Source organism: Aspergillus tubingensis (genome assembly GCF_013340325.1).
Source record: "Aspergillus tubingensis WU-2223L DNA, scaffold_2, whole genome shotgun sequence".
In the NCBI taxonomy this organism is placed as follows: Eukaryota; Fungi; Ascomycota; class Eurotiomycetes; order Eurotiales; family Aspergillaceae; genus Aspergillus; species Aspergillus tubingensis.
In genome coordinates this window covers 311,394-334,568 of record NW_023336276.1, presented here as the reverse complement: position 1 = coordinate 334,568, position 23,175 = coordinate 311,394, and the positions used below count along the sequence as shown (strand labels likewise).

Sequence of the window (23,175 nt, the reverse complement as noted above, 5' to 3'; positions counted from 1 at the left end):
TTAGCGGGTACTGGTCTAAAATCTGGGTTATAAAAATTCAAAAGCTTCGTACAACCTGACTTGATTTCTTTGTAATTGAGATGTAGTTCACTGTAAAAGACTTGGAAGACGTTGTACACAGCACATAAGCAACCACTGCTGCCTTTGTGGGAGCTGGAAAGCAAACACCTGCCACCCCCGACCGCCTCATTGACCGCCAAAATCGGCAGAATCCTTTCGACCTCGCAGGCAAAAATGCGGATATAGGCGGCTATCAGCGGAAATATCCTTTGTACAGCCCCGAAAAAGTGAGCCGGGATTCTGTATAAATCTTTACCGCCTTTGAGTAGGGTGGCAGAAAATGGTTGCCAGTCAGTGAGGGATAATATTGTAGGATGTTGTCGGGTTGGAGTTGGATATTCGATTGGATTACTTGTTATCTTGGGTTCATGTCGTCTCTCGTGGTTTTTTTGGTAGTTGGAGGTGGGTTTGAGTTGTGGATCTATAGTATGAGGGAGCATTGTGGTGGTATATATTGCTTCCATTGATGGTACTCGTACTACGGAGAACAGTAACATGGCGTTCTAGTATAATGTATACAATTAGCATAGTATCCTTTCTTTTCTTACACACTATGTAAGTATTGGCTTGGTTCAAGTCTTTTTCTAATTTGGTGAAGAGGTAACGCTCAGTAGTATGGATAGTAGTAGATGATTTATCTGTGTCAATATATATACATCTAAACCTCTGCCATTCGGACTTCAAGAACGCAGAAATAAACATCCAGCAATTAGATGTTGATAACCTCCTGCACTCTTCTATTCTTATCCACAACCAATCGAAGCTGTCTCCCCTCCCAGCCCGTTGGTGGAGCAGATGCCGTAGTAGCATGAGGGACAGGCTTGAATGTACCCGCCCGGAGAGTTTCAGTGAAGAGTTCATAGGAGGGATAGTCTGTACCTTCAGTCAGAGATTCTCCATCTGGACAATAGCGTTTAGCTCATAAGTAGTACTCACAGCCATCAACAAACTTAGTAACCTGTTCCTCCGTCATACCAGTCCCCTTAGCAGCGCGAAGGGTTCTCTCTTGCTCCTGTCGCCAGTCATAGACGAAGTGAAGGTCTTGTGCATCGCTGCATAATCAATTAGCCTTCTGAAATAAGATAGTATGAAGCTGATATGATCACTCACATATGAATCAGCGCATCCAACTGACTGCAATCACCACCATCATTAGCCGCCATCCCTCCCAACAGAGACAGACAAAACTTACTCAGTAATCACATCATACCCCCTCAACGCCTCATTAACCGTCTTGACATCCTCAAACTCCACATGCCCCAATCTCCCCTTATACTCACCCTGACCAGCCGCAGCAGCTTCCTTCAACCTAACCGCATCCTCCCACTTCCTCTTCAGCACCTCCTCATCCCACGCGCGAAACCCAACACACCACCCCTCAAAAATCACCACCTTCACCTTCTCCTCACCGTCTTTATTCACCACCTCCCACTGCGACGGAGGCACGCGATCGCCCTGTCCCGAAAATGCCGACTTATCGTACGCCGGGACCGCGGTGCGCTGGCCCGCCCGTAACGCCGAGAACACTTCCTTCGCTAGCGTCAGGTCATGCGTGCCAGGTTGTCCGCGATGCTGGAGGAGCGGATTCGAGGGGTGCGAGGCGGCGAGGTGTTCTTGTTGCGAGTGTGTGAGGTATAGGTCGTCGAGGGAGAGGGTTACCACGTTGAGGGAGTAGGGCGGGGAGCGGAGGGTGGATTGGAGGGTTGAGACCTTTTTGCCCCCATTTGATTTGATTGTTAGTGAACTGATTTGTTTTCCTTACTCCCTTGAAGGGTAATTGAGCGTAATTGTCATCGGGAGGAAAGGGTCATACCAAGACTGTTTTACCGGCCCCTTGCACGCCATTTAGACCGAGGAAGAAAGGCGGGGTGTTGGTGGGATGGCGGGCTTGGTGGGCCTGGAGTCGTTCCAGAAGGAAGGGGATGCAGTGTTGGGATTTGTCGTCGATTATTTCGGGCATTGTGGGGGATTGTAGTATCTTATTTGGTGCTTTTATGGGAGAATGAGATAGTAGTAATAGATTTGTTTTATGTGTAGGTAGTATACTCTGGTGGCTACAGTGATATATACTGCTAAGGTAGACTAAGCTTCGGAGGTGATCCGAGCGGGTGATTCTGCGGAGGACAAATGTATTGCCTGAAGGATTGGCCGGCATCATCTCTGTGGGCATACTGCACCACTTGGGGTCCATAGGAAGTTGCTGTATATTTCATGAATAGTATCGGGCAGGTATGAATGTTATTGAACTTTGAGATTAATGTGAAAAGGATAAAGGGAGTAGCAGCACGTGGCATGACGTTGGCTGAGAATCACATGTCTGAGTCAGCAGGAAGTTGATGATGTTGATGGTGGCAGACATGATCAGAGCTGTCGATCTTGGTCATTCTTTTATAATTAGTTCCTTTTTAGACTGAGCGAGTCTGGTTGGATTGTATGAAGAACATCATGGTGATAGTCTGTAGGATAGTCACATATGGGTAGACAAAGAAAGGTAGGTGTCGGTCACATAACCGGGATAATAGTTTCGGAGTATCTTGGCAACCGGGTGGAAGTTGAGGAGAATTGAGAGGAAGAAGACACCAATTTTGTAGAATGAATAACCATGGGAGAAATACCTTGCTTCAATTATTCGTAGTTAGTGTGTATACTAATCATGCTGTAGAATGATTATCGTGGAAGTGGACATCGGCATGTGAAGGCAGCATCATCTGCCACCCCCCGATCGGTTTAGCGCCAAACGATCAAACCTCCGAGCTTCACCTGCAAAAGATGCCGAGGTTCCTTGGTCCAGCTTGCCGAGCATTGCGACCGTCCTCTTCCCCCGGATTCTTCATCTCTTCCCTCCCCCAGACCAAGTCCCCTTAAGCTTCTCCTCTCTCTTCAACTAACTTTCATATAATACCCCGTCTCTTCTCCTCATTTCGCATTTCTGTCCTTTCCCTTTAATCTCCCCATCTCTCCACCTCCCCTCCTCTCCTCCTCACATTGATTATTCAACATGTCTGAGCTGCGCTTCGACAACCAAACCGTGGTTGTCACCGGTGCTGGTGGTGGCCTGGGTAAGGCATATGCCCTCTTCTTTGCTTCAAGAGGTGCAAACGTCGTTGTCAACGACCTGGGTGGCTCTCATTCTGGTGAGGGCAAGTCGGCCAAGGTAGGTTGTGTCTTTGGTTACACAGACTCGTCCCCAACGCCCTTGGTTGAATCCCGCTGACTTCGTGTGTCTCTCCTAGGCTGCCGATGTGGTTGTCGATGAAATCAGAGCTGCTGGCGGCAAGGCAGTAGCAAACTACGACAGTGTCGAGAACGGCGAAGCCATCATTGAAACCGCCATCAAGAACTTTGGCCGCATCGATGTCCTCCTCAACAACGCCGGTATCCTCCGGGATATCAGTTTCAAGAACATGAAAGACCAGGACTGGGATCTTATCTACAGAGTGCACACATATGGCGCATACAAGGTAGGCAGGATGCGTTCGCCTCTGCCTTCAAGTGGTTGCTGACGCGAGGCTTTGTCTACAGTGCGCAAGAGCCGCATGGCCTCACTTCCGGAAACAAAAGTATGGCCGCATCATCAACACTGCTTCTTCAGCTGGTCTGTTCGGTAGCTTCGGCCAGGCAAACTACTCTGGTAAGCTTGGGTATGTTCGGAGGTTAGAAGCTGTTTAGCTGACTATATAAGCTGCCAAACTCGGACAGGTCGGCTTCACCGAGACGCTGGCGAAGGAAGGTGCCAAGTACAACATCATTGCGAACGTCATCGCGCCAATTGGTACGTTGATCCGGCTTCTCTGGGAATGCAGTGGCTAATCTAAAACAGCTGCTAGCCGTATGACGGCCACCGTCATGCCCCCCGAGGTCCTGGAGAACCTCAAGCCCGACTGGGTTGTGCCGTTGGTGGCTGCTTTGGTCCACTCATCCAACACTACTGAGACTGGTGGAATCTACGAAGTCGGTGGTGGACACGTCGCCAAGCTGCGCTGGGAGCGTGCTAAGGGTGCTCTTCTGAAGACCGATGCTTCTTTGACGCCCGGTGCTATTGCTCGGAAGTGGAACGATGTCAACGACTTCTCCAAGCCGGACTACCCCACCGGACCTGCTGACTTCATGGGTCTCTTGGAGGATGGCTTGAAGTTGCCCAGCGCCCAAGCGGGTGAGGAGCCCAACTTCAAGGGCAAGGTTGCTCTGGTCACTGGTGGTGGCAACGGGTATGTAATACCGCAGATAAATGATAGCTATCTATCGGTTCTAACGTGCTCATAGTCTTGGCCGTGCCTACTGTCTGCTCTTTGCCAAATATGGCGCTGCCGTCGTTGTGAACGATCTCGTCGACCCCGAGCCCGTTGTCCAGGAGATCAAGAAGATGGGCGGCCAGGCTGTTGGAAACAAGGCATCTTGCGAGGATGGCGAGAATGTCGTGAAGACCGCCATCGATACCTTTGGTCGTATTGATATCCTGATCAACAACGCTGGTATCTTGCGTGACAAGGCTTTCACCAACATGAACGACGACCTGTGGAACCCTGTCCTCAATGTCCACCTGCGCGGCACCTACAAGGTGACCAAGGCTGCCTGGCCCTACATGCTCAAGCAGAAGTATGGTCGCATTGTCAACACGGCCAGCACCAGCGGTATCTACGGAAACTTTGGACAGGCCAACTATGCCGCCGCGGTATGTTACTGCCAATGCTGATTTTCTTAACGCCTTTCACTAATTGTCTTTAGAAACTCGGAATCCTTGGTTTCTCCCGCACTCTTGCTCTTGAGGGTGCTAAATACAACATCAAGGTCAACACCATTGCCCCCAATGCTGGTACCAACATGACCCGTACCATCATGCCCGAGGAGATGGTTCAGGCGTTCAAGCCTGACTACGTTGCTCCCCTGGTGGCTCTTCTGTGCTCGGACATTGTGCCTGAGCCCAGCACCAAGGGTCTGTACGAGTGTGGCAGCGGCTGGTTCGGCCGCACTCGCTGGCAGCGTACCGGCGGTCACGGATTCCCCGTCGACGTTAAGCTTACCCCTGAGGAAGTGCTCAAGCACTGGCAGAAGATCACCAACTTCGACGATGGCCGTGCGGACCACCCTGAGGATGGCCAGGCCGGTTCGGAGAAGATCATGGCCAACATGAGCAACCGCAGCGGCGGCGACTCGGAGGGTGGCAACAACATCCTCCAGGCCATCGAGAAGGCCAAGCAGGCCACCACTGACGGAACCTCCTTCGACTACGAGGACCGGGATGTCATCCTCTACAACCTCAGTGTCGGCGCTAAGCGCACCGATCTTCCCCTGGTGTACGAGAACAACGAGCACTTCCAGGCTCTGCCCACATACGGTGTGATCCCTTGGTTCAACACCGCCAACCCCTGGAACATGGATGATATTGTCGCCAACTTCTCCCCCATGATGTTGCTGCATGGCGAGCAGTACATGGAGGTCCGCAAGTTCCCCATTCCCACCGCCGCCAAGACCTTGACCTACCCCAAGCTCATCGATGTCGTGGACAAGGGCAACGCCGCCCTCGTCGTCTCCGGTTACACCACCAAGGACGCGAAGACCGGCGAGGATCTCTTCTACAACGAGTCGACCGTCTTCATCCGTGGCAGTGGCGGCTTCGGCGGATCGCCCAAGCCCACTGCCCCCCGCCCCAAGGCCGCCGTGGCGTCCTACAAGGCTCCTCAGCGCAAGCCCGATGCGGTTGTCGAGGAGAAGACCTCGGAAGACCAGGCCGCTCTCTACCGCCTCAACGGTGACCGCAACCCTCTGCACATCGACCCCGAGTTCAGCAAGGTCGGTGGCTTCAAGACCCCTATCCTGCACGGTCTCTGCTCGCTGGGTGTCTCTGGCAAGCATGTGTTCAGCACATACGGTGCCTTCAAGAACCTTAAGGTCCGCTTCTCTGGTGTGGTGCTGCCCGGTCAGACCCTCCGCACGGAGATGTGGAAGGAGGGCAATGTGGTCATCTTCCAGACCACGGTGGTAGACACCGGCAAGCCTGCCATCACGGGGGCTGGAGCCGAGCTGTTGGAGGGTGCCAAGGCCAAGTTGTAAAACAGGGGAGTGGTGTTATTTATCAGATTGTATGTACATAATGTCATGAATTCATTTTCTGTTTGAAACCATCTATTATACATTGAGTAGCCCGTATGGTACATGTAGACAGCGTAGTAGATGGATGTCAAGAACACGCCATGTAAACATATCCTCACCTAAGTTAAGAGTCTCATCCCATTGCCCAGTTGTAAGCATCATCGAATCCAAGTCCTTGATATGTCTTTCCACATGTTCTATAGCCCCAGTAACCCTAAATGAGCCTCAGGCAGCCTCGGGGTAAGGGCATCTTAATCTAGTCAGTACTTAGCTTGTTGGTGATAGATACAAATAAGTAATCTGTCCATTCATTGCTATTAACTCAGCTAGGGTTACTGATATATATGCAACAAGTGAAATAAAATAGTCAAGGTCCCAAAGCGGCTACATACCACCACCATGAATCCACAGTATTCTCAAATCCATCCAGAACCATGGGAAGATAGACAGATGCCCATTCCTCACCACTCAAAGCTGACATCTGCGCTTTGCGCACTTCCCAGTATGCAGGCAGCCAGCCGGATTGCTCCCAGTCGATGATTGCCATTACACGGTACGGAGGAGAGGATGTGACGATGATATTACTGCGATGGAGATCGCCATGGGTGAATTTGATGGCACAGTGGTCTGGAAGACCATAGCGATATGGTTCTATGGGCACAGAGTATGGATCCGACATCCGTCGTCGGGGAAAAAATGTGAACCAGTCGTGGAATTGGCGGACGGTAGGGAATGGGGCCTGCTTCGTGCAGGTGGTTGATGCTGAAGGTTCTATCGTAGATAGGCTTTTGCGCGATGTTGCCTATGCGGGTACTGATCAGATGACAGTGATTTATTTCGCAGGATATAAGGAATATATGTACCGACTGATGTATCCTCCGGGTCCTGTTCGAGCTGACGAAATCGATCGCAGATTATTCTCAGCTCATGACAGATGCTTGTTTTATCTTCCTCTGCCATGACATCCCATGCTTGCTCTTAAGTCTTTCCCTTTATATACTCCATGTAGATGTATATCACCTCCCCTTCAGTGCGCCATCCATATACCTCGGGGACGGGGCCATCGTCCTTGAGAAGTCGGCGGATAGCATATAGACAGTACTAAGCTTCGGATATTTTGAGAGACGTTCCCCACTTAATGAACATATTCATTTCTTCAAATAGGACGGGCGGTGGTCTAGTATGAAATGTGTCGGTGGAATAGTCTCTCCTTCGATCTGGATTTATTCCAGCCAGATGCTGGGCTTTGGCTTGTACCTGCACTTCTTTCGGGGAAGGTAATTGTTCCCATTTAGTAAAGAAAGATGATTCCTTAACATCATAGTTGGGAAGGTCGGGGATCATTGATGGTGTAAGTCGCACGCTCTCCATTGTGAATGATGGGGTGGTTGGAAGCTGTTGTGGTGGGTTGTATTACTGATTCTATGGACTACGGGATGGTAGGCTGGATCAGGCACCAGTAGGTGCTTATGCCAGGCATCCATTTGAAAGAACGATAAATTTGGATAAAGGAAATGTGTGCATATTTCGAATGATAAGGGTGATTTCATTCCCTTTCGAACATGAGTTATTCGAGGAATATGCCATCCAAATATTACACGCCATTAAAGTATCTTGTAGAGACTGATAGTATGCATTTATTGGGCCAACAATTATCTTACCAAACAGAAATCAGCCTCAAGCTGTCAGATCAGGAGCGGGTAATTAGGATGCAGCATAGCCTCATCATTGTGCTATCAATACATAGTTGTACATTATTAGTTGAAGTATATTCGGAGAAGTGTTGGGTGGAGCATTGAACCAGTCCCGTGATTGGATCATTTGGAGTAAAGTCACGGAAGTCAACTCCTCCCGATTGATTCATTCCATCATTCCGCTTCCCATCATCTTCCCATTTCCCATCCATCAGATCACCCCATCATCTTTCCCTTCCCCCCACGCCCCATCCCACGCCGTCTTCTTCCATCTCTCTGGCTTCCCGACACTAAGCTGGAATTAACTTCGCCCGCCAGATACCCTTCCTTCTGGCCAGACGCCTTCCCGTCTACCCTCCGACGATCATGTAGCAAGCTCGGTCTTGCGTCCCTCCGTCAGTGCAACGATGGTGCTCTCCCTATCTGTCCCTAGCTTTTCTAGATCCACCACCTCCTCCGCGCTTCGTGTCAGCGACAGCAGCAACTCTACAACCATCAGCGAGGCTCTCCGCAATAATCCTTTCGGCATCACCTCCCGATCTCGCTCCCTCGCCGCCTCGAATACCCCCTCCGAGGAACAGAAACGAGAACAAGAGGAGCTAAACCAGGCTCTGCAGACCCTAGCTCGAATCTTTCCCGATATTCGTATCGAAGTCTTCCGAGAGCTCCTGGTCCGGTTCGATGGGCAGAGCCGTCTCCATGTCTGCGTCGAGCAGTTGCTACGTCACAAAGAGGCGTGGGTAGCCGGGCGATGGAACGTGCCAGCTGGGACTGGGGGAACGGAAGAAGATGGCAAAGATGATCTACAACAACATCAACATACCGGACATGAGCATGCAGTCCCGCCTGATGAGCTATTCCGGACAAACGAATATAAAGCTGCCGTGAAGGCCGCTCTCACGAAGGAGTTTAATGGTCTGAGCAAGAGTACGGTGGAGGCAGTGCTGGCAGAAGTGAATTTCTCTTATCTGCGAGCCCGTCCGACTCTGCAAGATCTTTCCCGGAGAACCTGGCGTGCGACCTTCAACAGCATCCTTCCTTCATTCAAGCGCGGTAAAGATAAGAACGAGCATCCACTCATCGTGTGGCAGCGTCAGCCGGATGGTGACATGATCCCGCGGCTGAAAAAGACGGAGTGTCCGGAGTTGGACCGGGAGCTGTATCGGGCCTTGCTGGCACCCCTGCTTCGAACCAGACGGGAGGAGAGACTAGATAGAGACCAGAAGTTGGCGGAGGAGCTGAACGAGACAGAAGCCAAGGAGGCTGATGCTGTTTTTGAGTGCGAGTGCTGTTTGGACGATGTGACCTTTGAGCAAATCTCAACATGCTCGGACAACACGCACATTATTTGCTATGGCTGCATCCGGCGAACCATCCATGAGGCTCTGTTCGGTCAAGGCTGGGGTAAATCGGTCGATGTGGAAAAGTCAACGTTGAAATGTTTGGCGCCGTTCGATCACGACAGCTGTCCCGGGACCTTGGACCCAGCGATCGTCAAACAGGCTATCCTGCTTGACAAGGCCGGACCTGAGACGTTTACGAAATTCGAGACGCGCCTGTCCTCCGAGGTTCTGCTCAAGTCCCAGCTGAAGCTCATTCGGTGTCCGTTTTGCTCGTACGCTGAAGTTGATCCGGTTTACCACCCGTCTGCTCAAGGCCTTGTTTGGCGCTTTCGTCGCGACGGGTTCCTCTCTACGCTTCTGATTACCATCTTCTTACTCGACTTGATACCCTTACTTATCATTCCTCTAGCGATTCTTTATTTTGTCAACTCTTCTGCTGTATTCATCATCTTCCAGAACGCTCTTCTCAACCTCTGTCTCAAAACCAGACCCAAGAAATTCACCTGCGCGCACCCCGCATGCAGACGCGTCAGCTGCATCACCTGCCAGAAGCCATGGCGTGACCCTCACGTGTGCCATGAACCACTTCTCCTCGACCTCCGGGCCACCGTCGAGGCCGCTCGCACTGCAGCTGTCAAGCGCACCTGTCCGCGCTGCGGCCTCTCATTCGTCAAGTCCTCCGGCTGCAACAAACTGACCTGCGTCTGCGGCTATTCCATGTGCTACCTCTGCCGCAAGGCTCTTGGTTCTCCGATCAAGTCCGCAAACCGACTAGGACGACTTCGACCACGCCGTCGTGCCAACCTCGTTGAGAATGTCGATCCTGCAGCCGGACTAGACGCCATCAACGACGAACAAGAAGCCGGCAACGACGACGAATTCGAAGAAATGGAAGGCTACAAGCACTTCTGCGAGCACTTCCGCATTGATCCCGGCTCACGCTGCACAGAATGCAACAAATGCGAGCTCTACCAAGACGAAGACGAAGAAGCCGTAGCGCGTCGTGCCGGCGAGAAAGCCGAACGCGAATGGCACGCTCGTCAAGGCACGACCGGTGTGGGCATCGGGACTCTCCGCGTGAACAACGATTTCTCAAAAGCGGAGGGTAAACGTCGCGGCAATAGTGGGTTGATCCTTCATCATCACGGCAAGGGCATGAGTTACTGGCTGGATGAAGTCTGGCGGGATGGACGATGGCGAATAGAGGGACAGACGTTGGTAGACTGGGTTGTGGAACGAGTCCTAGTGATTGATGAATTTTAATCCCCTCTTCCCTTTTTTTTTTTCTTCCTGTGTTAGGCGTCTCCGGGTGTTTCGGGCATTGTTGATTCAGCTGGTCTAAAAGAATCATACAGCAGATTGAACGATTGAACGATTGATTGATTGGTTAAATTGATGTTGCTGCAGCATAGCTTGCTAGATTGATTGGATTGGACTGGCTTGATGATGATGACATGATCAACGACCTGCTTTCAACTTTTCCGGGTGTTACACTAGTACTACTTTTCTAAATGAATGGCTTCTCAAGAATGACTTTTCACTTCATTTTTGTCTATTTGATTTGGTACTTCTCTACTAAACCCACCAGCATGAGAAATAAAGTCAGTACCACGCACCCCCGTCACCAATTACATTTATACCCTCCATCTTACCCAGCGTAAGAATACTACTAATCCTCCCCATCTCTCTGCTCACCTCTCCTCCCCCTCCCCTCCTCCTTCAACCTCTCATCATCCGCCCTCTCCAACCCCACCTGCGGCATCAACCCAACCGCCAAGAGAAACGCCAATGCCGCGAGCGCCGCATTCATCGTGAACACGATCCTGAAGCCCCGTTTGTACGCGGGGATAAGCAGTGCACGAACTGTTGCTGCTTCGTCTTCAGGGAGTTTCGACAGGTAGTTGGATGGGCTAGCGAGGAAGGATTGTTTCTGGGATGTGGTTAGGTGGAGGGTGTTGATGGTGGTGGAGAGGAGGTTGTTTCTAACGTTTCTTTCGGTTAGTTTGATCAAATAGGAGGTAGGTAGGTAGGTGGATTGGTGGGTAGGGGGGTATATACGTACATGATTGTGCCGGATACAGCGAGGCCGAGGGTGCCGCCTAGGTTGCGGATGAAGCTGTTTTTGGGAGGTGGAGGTGTTAGTGGTGGGGTTATAGAGGGGGTTTAGATGGATGTTACTTTCGGAATGAGGTGACGATGGCCATGTCTCGTCTGGCGACGCCGGCTTGGACGGCGATTAGGGCACTGCAGTGGGTCAGGTTGGTATCGTGAGTTGTTCTGGGGTATGTATGATGGGTGGAGGGGCTCACGGCTGTAATGTATTTCCTGAACCTATACCTGTCAATAGGCCGTAGCCTATCTGTTTCCCTAGATTGGATGTCTCGTTTAGCGTCGACATCAGGCCTAGTCCGATGGCCCAGATCATCCAGCCGATGAGGATGGATTCGCGATATCGGCCCACCCAGTGGACGACTAGGCCGGAGAGGGTGCTGCTTAGGGCTAACGTGGTCATACTAAGCATGGGATAGAGTAACAGGATAATGATGGTAGGGCGGAACAACGTACTTTGCAATAATGTGATGGGCAAAACCATTGCACCAGCCTTGGTAGTCGAGTAATTGAACACTAGCTGATAGAATGTCGGGATGTAGTACAGCATGACTATGATGTTCCACCCGTTGATGAACATAGTCAGACATGCTCCATTCACGATGCGCGATTTGAATATATGCATGGGTATCAGCGGATACGGATGCCCCTTCCATTCCCATAGGACAAACGCCACACAGACAGCAAACCCCACGATGAGTGTCGCTAGAACGTGTGCCGATTTCCAGACATACTCGCCACCGCCCCAGGTCAATCCGAGCATAAGTACCGCGGTGCCTCCGAGTGCTAGAAACACGCCGAAGAAATCGACGGCTTTGAGCTTCGCTTTCCAGTCACCGGTGACTTTCCGCAAAGGCATGAAGAACATCACTGCCAGGATTGAAATAGCCGTGAGCGGCAGCATAAGCCGGAAGATCCATCTCCACGAGTTGTGGGAGATCGGGGATAGAGCACCCCCAATCACAGGGCCGATGCCGTTGGCGATGGCTATTACGGCGCCGAGGATGCCTTGATATTTACCTCGCTCGCGGAGTGGTACCACATCACTGACTATCATCTGTGCGATGGACGTGATTCCGCCGCCGCCCATGCCGGTGAAGGCGCGGAAGATGATAAGTTGTGTGGCGGTCTGTGCCAAAGATGATGCTAGAGAACCGAAGAACATGATGGCGAGGCCTACGTATAGGACGTATTTTCGGGACCAGATGTCAGAGAGTCGCCCGTATAGAAGTTGGAAGCAGGTTGATGTTCTTCATTGAGTTAGTGAACTAGAGTCATGTCTGGCGTCTGGGCTGGACGTACAGGAAATATCCTCCTGATATCCACGAGGTTTTATTGCTGGCGTCCAATGTGTCGCCGATTATGGATAAACTCCCGGCTAGAGTGGTCTGGTCCATGACCGCTACTAGGTCAACTGTCGAGCATGCTAGGAATATCTGCGGCAAGTTAGATAGATCGTTGATAGTCGCGCGTCCATGTGATGGAAGATACCGTGATGATAGTGCTCAATGGCACATAGTTCGTCTGCTCGTTAAAGAAGGGCGGTGATGCCGCTGGTCTGCTCTCGTCTCCGCTAGACTCGGTGGCAACATCTCGAGAGACAGCCGATGGATTATCATGCTTGACTTCATCCTCAATTGAAGTCGCAGGCATTTTATCTCTCGGTGAGGTCAATGTCCTGAGACGAGGGCGCGAGCCTATCCAGGAGTAACGAAAGGGCCAGTTGACAAGACTGAGCCTAGTTATCGCTGTAAGGCGCTATAGGCTTCCAAGCGAGGATTTGTAATAAAATAACTAAGAAGGTGAAGTAAAATTGACTCAAGGAGGAGGGCTAACTCGGCAGCGACAATATTACGGTGCAAAGAGGTACATGCAGTGGATGGCTCCTTGCGTGTCAGGGCCACCTCCTCGCCGGTTAGGGCTAAAAGGGAAAGGATCGTCTAAATCAACACAAATGCCCTCGTGCTTTCGTATAAGGTTGCAGCTACTATGCCGTTGTGACTTGTGGATCTTTTGAGGTACCCCTCTTCCTAGACATGGTGCTATTACATATGACAACCTTGGAATGTTGGGTTCCGTCATCAGAGGATAGGCCGCGGAGCGTAAGAACCCAGTATAGCGAAGTTGAGTCCAACGACCTTGAGTCCGGAGCTGTTTTCAGAGTAACTTCGATTACTTGAACAAGAGGCATACGTAGAACGTCAATCTGAGCACATTTGCGCCAGTCTCCGACGAATAGGAGTCCAATCCAATCCACTCCCTTGACCAAGTGCTCAACGTGAGACACGGACCTTCCTGAAGCGGCCCTGAGATGTGCATCAAACCAAGCTCAGTGGGACGCTAGCGATGCGCCGAATGCGAAGATCACGCCGGAAAGAGCGCATCTCGCGCGTGGGAGGGTGGCTGCATGTTTCTGTAGCAGGGCCGTATAATTTGATGCTCCCGTCCCTGGGTGATTGTTGGCTCAATATTGCGGTCAATACTCCCGTCAATACTGATAATCTGACATAATGGCCAACATTAACGAGCACAATGTGTACTTTGGACCGGATGCGCTCAAGAAGTACTTTGATCCGGATTGCCAGCCTCCGTTACCTCTGGTGGAGCTGCCCGATCGATTGAACCCGTTCCACCAAGATGGGGTACGAATCTATGCCAAAATGATGACAATGCACCCGGCAAACAACGTGAAAGCCATACCAGGTATGTTGGCCCTCAAGAGTTCCCTTGTGCCTGGCCCTGGCACTGACGGAACAAGCGATGAACCTGCTCGAGAAAACCGTGGTGCCTGGCAAGACCAAGACAATCGTGGAATTCAGCTCAGGTTCCACAGTCATCTCGATGTCTATGCTCGCTCGATTGATGCATGGTATTAGCGACACCAGGGCTTTCCTGAGCAACAAATCCACCGAGACCAAGTTACGGATGATGCAGTTCTTCGGGCTGGATGTCACCCTGTTCGGTGGCCCATCTCAACCTGACCCGTTAGATGAACGCGGGGGCATCCAGACTGCTCGGGCGATGGCCATGGGGTCTGAGGAGATTATTAACCCCAACCAGTATGACAATGACGATAACTGGCATGCGCACATCCGCTGGACCGGCCCCCAGATATTCAAGCAATTACCAGAGATCAACGTGCTCTGTGCCGGGATGGGGACCTCGGGGACGATGACAGGACTAGGGACCTACTTCAAAGAAGTCAAGCCATCTGTGCTACGGCTTGGAGTGTGCACTGCACCCGGGGACCGGGTCCCAGGACCACGGACATTTGCCCTGATGCAGGTACAGGAATTTCCCTGGAGGGAAGCGCTGGACGTGCACGAAGAAGTCAGTTCATATGACGCGTTCTCATTATCCTTGGACTTGTGTCGCGAAGGGGTCGTCTGTGGGCCGTCATCCGGTTTGAGTTTGAAGGGACTTTATCAGATGCTGGAGAAACGCAAGAGGGCTGGAACCTTGCGACAACTAGCGGGACCAGATGGTTCGATCCATTGTGTCTTCTTATGCTTTGATCTGCCATATCAATACGTTGGCGACTATTTTGACAAGCTAGGGCCCGAGAGGTTTCCTCCAATTCGTAACCAGGTGGGTCGGCGAGCTACATATATTGAATTGAGGAGCTCGGGTATGCTGACTGTTGTTCTTGTAGAACCTCGTTGGCGTCGATCTCTACCGGTATGATGAGAGCTGGGAAAGAAGTCCTGTGGTTCTGTTCACCGACTATTACGAAATACCCCAATGCTTCTCAACCCACCCCTTGAGCGCCATGGTGCTCCGGCCTCTGCGCTGTGTGTTGGATTTGAGGACCGCGGGAGACTTTGGCACTTGGCATCTCCCGGGATCGGTAAACATTCCCCTGCACAGTCTCGACTCTCATACAGCCAAGCCATTCAGCGACGCAGACGTACTGGAGGCACAGTGGCTGGAGTTGGAAGCGTTATTCAGCAATGCAGATGTGCTTGGCAAGTTGAGTGGCCAACAGGTGCTAATGCTCTGCTACCATGGGGATACCGCGCGGGTAGCCAGTAGTGTATTGCGGGCCAAGGGGATAGCAGCGGACAGTCTCCGCGGAGGATATCAAGCGCTGAAAGATCATTTGCTGTGGGGAAGCAGCAATGGGGTGGAGTCGAACAAGATGGGCAAAGCAGCCACCGCAACAGTAGAGGCCGTGGATGCAGCAGCAGAAGACGCAGTTGTTGCTGCAGTAGAAACCGCAGTGGTGGTCACGGACCCACGCTAGACCGAATGAGGATGCAAACGATAAGGTTGCATCTCATCGTTTCAATCGATTTATTCTCTTCTTCTTAATGTACCTACTCGATGATGATATCTCAGCTCCTCAATCTATGGTTATTCCAAAGTTAGTTCATTATTACTAATTCTGCTTCTCCACCGTTATGCCCTCTCCCTTCCGCATAGGGTTAGAAACTATCTAGATGCGTCAAGTATCCATTTACTTGCAGACTGCTCCATATCCTGCGCAAACTTGCTCACCAGCCAGCCTATACATAGATGAGCTATGAGATGATGGAGTCAGCAAGAAAGTACATCGTAATTTCCCATTCATTCCGTTAGTCAGATTGAAAGGTCATGCATGCTAAGCACACCGAGCAGATTGACCCCAAACACGGCCCGCATGCGTATGCATTCCACGCTAACCGGAGAAATGTGCTCAATTGTGAGCAATCCTCAGCCAATGAGCAACCCGCTGTTACAGGGCAGCATCATGTTGCCAGGTGAAGCTGCTGCTACGACACTGGGGAAAGGGTCTGGTGTTCCGTACCGTGGATGATGGTTGTCAAGGCACGCGAAGCAGCTGAATCATGCTGTTGCATCGCCCTGTATCTAGGGCCCCCTGCTCGATCCTACAAAACTCAACACTTGAGACACATGGCCCTTACATGGATCATTCTGTTGACCTTGTTCCTGAACCACGTTGTGGATGTACGAAGTGCATACAGAAAGCGTCATCATATCCAGTTCTGCAGACTGGTGTCTCTGCTCACTAACCTTCCCTCAACATGGGGCTGCCATGGCTGGACCAGCCGGTTATGCTACATTCTTCCCGGGCTGATCACTGCACCTTGACCCCAGAGCAGTGTGCCTATCGTGACGCACATTGGAGATACTGGTACGCCTCAATGCTCCCATATAATTGACTCTATGTTAATCGTGTCTTCATTAACAGGTATCAATCCGACCACGTCTATGCTTTGAATACTATATACTTTCTATGTGCGACTGTTGGTGTTTTCTCCATCCTGCATCTGATTTCCAAGTATGGTCCGCAGTCCTTCAAGAGGACTACAATATGGCGACGATCAACAACAGTGGGAAGATATCTTGCCTACCGATGCTTCCAACTACCCGTGTTGCGCTCCAGCACCTCGTCGCTAGGGGTCATCCTCCTGGTGTCGACTGGAGTAGTATTCTTCTTGGGTTGGTTTTTCGATTCTCGAGCATTAGAGCCCTTGACTGACTATATCAAGCCATGACACTGGGACCGCAGCCTTACTACTGGCCCAATACAGAAACGGTCTCCTATGGAGGTAGCCCACCAATTGCGACGAGAAGTGGATGGATGGCCCTGGCTCTGCTACCATTTGTCTTGTAGGCCACTCCAATCGACAACAACATGACTGATGACTGACCCAAGCAGAGCATTGAGCGCAAAAGCTAACTTTATCTCAACCTTGACCGGCGTGCCCCACGAAAAGCTTCAAGTATGTGTATCATTAATGTGGCAAGGTAAACGCTAACCATGCCCAGGTGTTTCATCACTGGACGAGTTATGCTATGTTTGTCCTGGCGCTCGTCCACACCTTTCCTTTCATTATTTACCACATTGATCAAGGCGATATGGTCGACCAGTGGAAGACGGAGGTTACATACTGGACTGGGGTTGCTGCTATAATCCCGCAGGCATATCTAACTTTCATGTCATTGCCAGCCATCAGGTCAGCCTCCTTAATACTAAACTATCAACTCAAACTGACCCTTACAGGAACCGATTCTACGAGTTCTTCAAAGCCACTCATTTTCTTGCCGCTCTGGTATTCATCGTATTTTTCTTCTTGCACTGTGACTTCCGCTTGTCTTCATGGTAGGCTCCCCTAGACTACCACACCATGGATCCCGCTCACCATATCAGGGACTACTTCATCTCTGCAGGAGCTATTTACATCCTCAGCTTATGGATATCCAACATTCGTACCTACTTCATGCATGGCCGCCACACAGCCACAATCGAACACCTCCCCTGCGGCCTCGTCCGGATCCGCATTCCGACAATCATGGCCTGGCGCCCAGGCCAACACGTTTTCGTCCGATTCCTCAGCCTCCAGCAAGGCATCCACTGTCTCAGCGCCCACCCCTTCACCATCTGCTCCCTCTACCAGGACTTCGAGACAACCGGCAAAGCCCCTGAAATCATCTTCTACGTCAAGCCGCGCCGCGGACTAACGGCCAGTCTGGGCAACACGGCTCTCGAAAAGCCGAACTCATCTGAGACAGTGCTCCTCGAAGGCCCATATGGCGGGATTTCCGAATCCGTCGATTTCGCCCGGTTTGACACTTATGTCCTAATTACTGGAGGAACTGGCGGTGGCTTCTCCCTGGCCATTCTCGAGGAAGCACTGCGGACTCATCAGCAGCAACAGCCCACCGCAACAATCCAAGTACATTTTGCAACCCGCACCGCGGCTCTCGCAGACTGGTACCGGGAGCAAATCAAAGCGAAGCTTGCAGCCTACAACGTCTCAAGCGACAAGATCTCCCTCTCCATTCACGTCACCACGAAGGACACACTCTTGTCCACCCCAGCTTCGGGATCGCCCCTGATCCCAGACTCAGTGGAAAAGAGACGACCTGGGGATTCCGTCGACTCAGTCTCATCGCAGGTGGACATTGCAGATACGGTTGTCCAAATGGGGAACCGACCAGACATACCAGGGATTATCGCAGCCCGCACTACATCCAACACGTCGAGACGCATCGCCATCTTTACCTGTGGCCCGGGGTCCATGATCCGCGACGTGAGAAACGCAGCTGCAGAAGCGCAAGGTCAAGTTCTGAAGAAGGGTAGCACCGTGGAGGAAGTCTATCTGCATACGGAATCATTCTCGTGAGTCCTTCACTCTGCTGCAGCGATTGAAGATCTAAACTAACGCAAATATTCATTAGCTGGTAAAATAAGTATTTCGCTTACATACAACTTCGACCTCGAATACTTTGATAGTTTCCTTATATTTTTGCTTGTACCTAGGTTTGATCTTTCCATCACTGACTTACCATCTTTTGCTTCATGTGTGATACTCTCTTCCCCCTCCTTCTTTGGCTTTTTTGAGGACATGTGCAACAAAAGCACTCACTAAATCCGGATAACATTCTTTGTGCAGTTCATTAATTCCCCCTTTCTTTTTTGTTAGTTATTCGAGCATATACTTACATATTGTACCTTAATACCCTCAATTACTCACTAAAAAGATAGTACTTATCCCATATGGAACCTCTCACCACTTACTTTACTTACGCTTACAACTTCCACTCCAGACTTGGCTCCAAACTGATATATTAATAGCAGAAGGGATACTACCTACTAGTACCTAATAATATCTCTATCATAAAGCACCGTACATACCCTAGTACGTATTTACCTAGTCGTACTAAAATGATGATCACTATTCGAATCAGATGAATTATATACTAGTACATATCTCATTTGTTCTGGGCTTCAATCCAATCCAATTCGATCCATCTATCTAAACCACTAAGTTCCATATTGCCCATATTCCGACCTGATCGATCGATATAATACCAAGTGATAGAAGATCTAGATAGCCAGGCTATCAATCATATAACACAGACAAATTCAAGTACATCTCATCTCATCTCATAATCAATCATCCAAAACCAGACATTAGCTAGTAAGTCAGATTCTCTAAATCTATAACCCGAACAGAACACACACACAAACACACACATGGAACACCGATGATTCGAAAGTAAAGAAAAACATAGGTATCAACGAATAGGCGCCGGACCCGTGACTGACTCTATGAGTGGAGAGTAGAGTGTAGTGTAGTTTAGGAAAGCAGACAGATATAACAGTCAAGCAGAACAAAACAGAACAGAGCAGAGCAGAGCAGAGCAGAGCATATGCCTCTCTGCTTCAGTCTATAAGTATATGTCACGTGTTGCATATATGCACTGTAAGTAGCCCACTCCCCTCATGAAAGAATCCAAGGATCATAAACTGGATCTTGTAAAGGGAGGGGATATCATCATCAACGTCGTCGCAAACAAATAAGAAAAAGTAAGCGGTTTAATTCTTGCCCTCCAAATACTCCATCAATGAAGCTCTCATCCGCACGTTTACCACACCACCCACACCATACGCCGGAACGATCTTGCCCATGCGCGCAAAGCAACTGGGGATATAGTCGCGTCTGATGCGCGAGGCGCGCTCACGCCATCCCAACCCGCCCGGCGGTTGCCGGTTATATAGATCCAATCCGAGCAGGTGCATAGGCGTGCTCGCGAACTGCATCAGAGCCGGACAGGAGAATTGCGCGAGAGCGGATTTCATTCCGGGTGTGGAGGCGATGGAGTCTGGGATGGAGGGAGCGACGAGGGCGGGGATGTTGAAGGAGGCGAAGATGGTGATGCTGTCGCGGAGACAGAAAAGACCGTAGGAGATATTGGGGACTTTGGCGGCGCCGGAGGGGTGGCAGGAGGCTGGGGTAGACGTGGATGTAGATCTGGAAGCGGGTTGTGGCGCTCCAGATGTCGCTGCAGGAGGAGAGGGTTTTGCACCGAAGATGCGCGCGAACCTGGCGTCCTTGTATACGCAAATCCCCATGTTCACGGCGGTGGTGGTGAGGAATTTGGCGGTGCCGGGGAAGACGGTCGAGAAGGGCTTATCGCGCACGGTGGAGGTGAAGGTGTCAATGGTGTTCGCGGTGAGGTAGGTGGATGTGTAGAGGGTGTAGATAAGGAGGAATGGGGTGCTGAGGAAGAAGCTCCCCGGTTGTGTGAACATGGATCGGAAGCAGGATGTGATGGTCTGGCGGATGGGGACGCCCTTGGCTGCTTTTTCGATGATCGCGCTGGTTCAAAGAATTGATCCCGTTAGCTTTTCTTTCCTTATCTCGGTCTCTCTTTTCGAGGCATGAGGATGCATCAAGGGTAGTTTGTAGCTAGCATACCGATCAATGACGGTGATGACAGGACATGTCAAGGCACCTGCAGTCGCCGCACTGGCGACATCGACTCCCAGTCGCGCACCTAAACGGTTGGTATTCCAATCCGACGAGATGGACTGCTCCGTGATGGCGGACATGGGGAGAGGCGCTTCGGAGGAGAGCGCGTTCCGAGGCATGGTATGTTTCACCGGTCGGGGATGCGATCAGAGGAGAAGTGAAAGAGACAAGCAAAAGGATGAAAAGACAGAAAGAACGAGCAAGTCTAGGGCCGAGATAAGGATCGCCCGGGGTGAAGAGAAGGAGGTTACAACGACAGCTCGATTAACGTCATCCAGACCAGCGCAGGAGAAGACAATTGCCGGGGAGGGCGGATGGGTGAGATTGTCGGGGGTTTGGGGATGGCGAACAGTTTCGCAGTCCAAAACGAGGGATTAAGGCACGGGAGCCCGACGGGATTACAGGTCCATTGCAAAAGAAAAAAAGAGCTCGGAGTTTGTTAGTCTCGCGCCCGACATACATAAGTAAGAGCGAGTGAGCGAGAGATCAGATCCATCGCGACAGCGACTCATTATTTAATCGGATTGCAGGCGGACGAGAAGTGTCCGGCCAATGATTGGTCCAGCTTTTGCAACGCCCTCGGGATTGCCTCCGATGCCGGCCGATCTTTCCGCCAAATTGCCGACGGATCCCTGGTTTTTGAGGCCATCGCCATTCCCGGATAAACGGTTCCCTGCCATTCCCGGGATAAACGATCCACCGACATGACAATATTACAATGTAGATGTTGCAGATAATATAGTTGTTTCATTCCAAAAAGTTTTTACTACACTCATTATTTAATGCTCCTGAACGCCCAAATGATCGTCTCTTAAAATCGTGACCGTAGCACTCAATCAATGCCTCAATTACAGGAAGAACTTGCACAATCCATCAGTCGCGCGCGTGTTATGCATACGTAGCTTAGTTGGACGAGTTCGCCTGGAAGTCGTCCAGCGTGACATTGACAGCACCAGCTTGCACCAGCTGCATCCAATATTAGCTCAAAGTGATCAATCACCCCATTTGAGAGAAAATGGCAAACTTACCGCCCGTCGCAAGTCATCAATAAGATCATCCGCATCTTCAATACCCACGCACAGCCGGATCAGATCCTCGGGCATGGCGCGCTCCCGTCTCGTCTTCTCATCGATACTGGCGTGGCTCATGCGGCATGGCATACTGATCAAACTGTTGACACAGCCAAAGCTGACACTGATGGCCCACAGCTTGGCACTCTCGACAATACGCTCACTGACACCCACGTCACCGGTCTCGAACGAGAGCACGGCTCCCGATCCCCGAGCCATCGAGTGGTGCAGCTCATACTGCGGGTGCGACCGCAGACCAGGGTACCGCACCTTGAAGCCATGGGTTTCCAGGAAATCGGCAATGCGCTGGGCGTTGCTCTGCTGCTGATCCATCCGAACCTTGAGTGTCTTCACTCCACGCAGCAGCAGCCACGAGTCGAAAGGCGACAGACCGCAGCCGGACGCGTTGATTGTGAAGTAAAGGCGTTCGCCGAGAGACAGGTCGTTGACGGCGAGCACACCCGCCATAAGGTCGTGGTGACCGGAAAGATACTTGGTACCACTCTCATACACGATATCGGCACCGAGTTCGAGAGGGTTCAGCAGGAGAGGCGACATCATGGTGTTGTCGACCGAAACGACGCAGTTAGGGTTCGCTTCGTGGGCGGCGGCAGCAATCTGAGGAATATCCACGATCTTGATGAGCGGGTTGGTCGGCGTCTCCAGCAGAACCATCGCCGTCTTCGAAGTCAGAACCTCGCGCACTTTCTCCGGCACTGTAGTATCAACATGGTGGACGATGATGCCACCGTTCGTGGACAGGTACTTCAGAAGACGGTTGGTGCCACCGTAGAGGTCATCACCGGTCACAACTTCGTCGCCAGGACGAAGCAGACGGGTAATCACATCCAATGCAGCCATACCAGAGGACACGACGAGAGCCCGCTGGGCGGACATGATCTTGGCGAGGTGACGCTCCAAATGTGTCCGGGTCGGGTTTCCGGAGCGAGTGTAATCATATTCGCCGCCTCCACCACCGGAGGTCTGTTTGAATGTAGCGCTCTACAAAAGCATCAATTAGCCCTGTCTTCCCGTTCAAGTCATGTCTTTGCATGGTTGACATCCGGCCGATGAGACATCACGGGGAATTAATCGGTACCTGGTAGATGGGAACGCTGCTAGCATTGTACTGGTCATTTCCCTCCGTATATACCAGCTCCGTAGCAATGTTATAGCGACGGCCACCATGGGGGCTCGAAGGGGCGGGGGAGGGAGGAAGGTCGTGACCCTCGAGGTCAACCCGAGGGAAAGCCTTCTTCACCGCGGCATCACTACTTGATCCTGCGGCCGACATCGCTGCGGGGACGGAACAGCGGGGAGATGGTCAAGGGTGTGAGAAAGGGGTCGGAAAGAAGGGAGAGTCACCACCGGATATGACAACAGGTGGGATTGGACAAAAGAGAGATGACAATGGCAAAAAGCAGAATGAAATTGCCAAAGATTGATGGGATAACAGGAGATTCTGGTATGGAAAAGGCGAAATTATTATCTTCCCCAGAAGAGTCATCCCCCAGGAGTAGTCAGCATCGACGGTTGCCCGAGTCGG

The 23,175-nt window shown here is 51.2% G+C and overlaps 9 protein-coding genes across 9 annotated transcripts; 4 read left to right on the top strand and 5 right to left on the bottom strand.

Moving 5' to 3' along the window:
• Positions 1-769: 769 nt before the first annotated feature.
• On the bottom strand, positions 770-2,020 carry AtWU_00666 (TDA10 family protein; the record flags this gene model as incomplete). Its single annotated transcript, XM_035495781.1, has 5 exons — positions 770-933; positions 997-1,112; positions 1,171-1,194; positions 1,253-1,770; positions 1,874-2,020. 5 exons carry the CDS (start codon positions 2,018-2,020, stop codon positions 770-772), a joined length of 969 nt encoding a protein of 322 aa, XP_035351674.1.
• Positions 2,021-3,058: 1,038 nt separating this feature from the next.
• mfp (putative peroxisomal multifunctional beta-oxidation protein (MFP)) lies at positions 3,059-6,111 on the top strand (the record flags this gene model as incomplete). The annotated part of the gene is made up of 7 exons (XM_035495780.1): positions 3,059-3,214; positions 3,294-3,521; positions 3,583-3,691; positions 3,743-3,832; positions 3,881-4,268; positions 4,324-4,732; positions 4,786-6,111. 7 exons carry the CDS (start codon positions 3,059-3,061, stop codon positions 6,109-6,111), a joined length of 2,706 nt encoding a protein of 901 aa, XP_035351673.1.
• A 406-nt stretch (positions 6,112-6,517) lies between these two features.
• Positions 6,518-7,521, bottom strand: AtWU_00664 (phosphotransferase enzyme family protein; the record flags this gene model as incomplete). The annotated part of the gene is made up of 2 exons (XM_035495779.1): positions 6,518-6,952; positions 7,408-7,521. 2 exons carry the CDS (start codon positions 7,519-7,521, stop codon positions 6,518-6,520), a joined length of 549 nt encoding a protein of 182 aa, XP_035351672.1.
• A 730-nt stretch (positions 7,522-8,251) lies between these two features.
• AtWU_00663 (E3 ubiquitin-protein ligase) lies at positions 8,252-10,450 on the top strand (the record flags this gene model as incomplete). The annotated part of the gene is made up of 1 exon (XM_035495778.1): positions 8,252-10,450. One exon carries the CDS (start codon positions 8,252-8,254, stop codon positions 10,448-10,450), a length of 2,199 nt encoding a protein of 732 aa, XP_035351671.1.
• A 406-nt stretch (positions 10,451-10,856) lies between these two features.
• Positions 10,857-12,949, bottom strand: AtWU_00662 (putative MFS drug transporter; the record flags this gene model as incomplete). The annotated part of the gene is made up of 7 exons (XM_035495777.1): positions 10,857-11,169; positions 11,250-11,303; positions 11,366-11,431; positions 11,497-11,686; positions 11,753-12,546; positions 12,599-12,732; positions 12,788-12,949. 7 exons carry the CDS (start codon positions 12,947-12,949, stop codon positions 10,857-10,859), a joined length of 1,713 nt encoding a protein of 570 aa, XP_035351670.1.
• An 857-nt stretch (positions 12,950-13,806) lies between these two features.
• On the top strand, positions 13,807-15,539 carry AtWU_00661 (putative cysteine synthase B; the record flags this gene model as incomplete). Its single annotated transcript, XM_035495776.1, has 3 exons — positions 13,807-13,999; positions 14,055-14,884; positions 14,949-15,539. The coding sequence occupies 3 exons, from the start codon at positions 13,807-13,809 to the stop codon at positions 15,537-15,539; spliced, it is 1,614 nt and encodes a 537-aa protein (XP_035351669.1).
• A 781-nt stretch (positions 15,540-16,320) lies between these two features.
• AtWU_00660 (ferric reductase family protein) lies at positions 16,321-18,426 on the top strand (the record flags this gene model as incomplete). The annotated part of the gene is made up of 7 exons (XM_035495775.1): positions 16,321-16,430; positions 16,488-16,738; positions 16,789-16,909; positions 16,959-17,022; positions 17,069-17,256; positions 17,304-17,402; positions 17,451-18,426. The coding sequence occupies 7 exons, from the start codon at positions 16,321-16,323 to the stop codon at positions 18,424-18,426; spliced, it is 1,809 nt and encodes a 602-aa protein (XP_035351668.1).
• A 1,196-nt stretch (positions 18,427-19,622) lies between these two features.
• On the bottom strand, positions 19,623-20,678 carry AtWU_00659 (uncharacterized protein; the record flags this gene model as incomplete). The annotated part of the gene is made up of 2 exons (XM_035495774.1): positions 19,623-20,406; positions 20,506-20,678. 2 exons carry the CDS (start codon positions 20,676-20,678, stop codon positions 19,623-19,625), a joined length of 957 nt encoding a protein of 318 aa, XP_035351667.1.
• Positions 20,679-21,462: 784 nt separating this feature from the next.
• AtWU_00658 (cystathionine beta-lyase STR3) lies at positions 21,463-22,923 on the bottom strand (the record flags this gene model as incomplete). The annotated part of the gene is made up of 3 exons (XM_035495773.1): positions 21,463-21,525; positions 21,588-22,631; positions 22,729-22,923. 3 exons carry the CDS (start codon positions 22,921-22,923, stop codon positions 21,463-21,465), a joined length of 1,302 nt encoding a protein of 433 aa, XP_035351666.1.
• Positions 22,924-23,175: the final 252 nt, after the last annotated feature.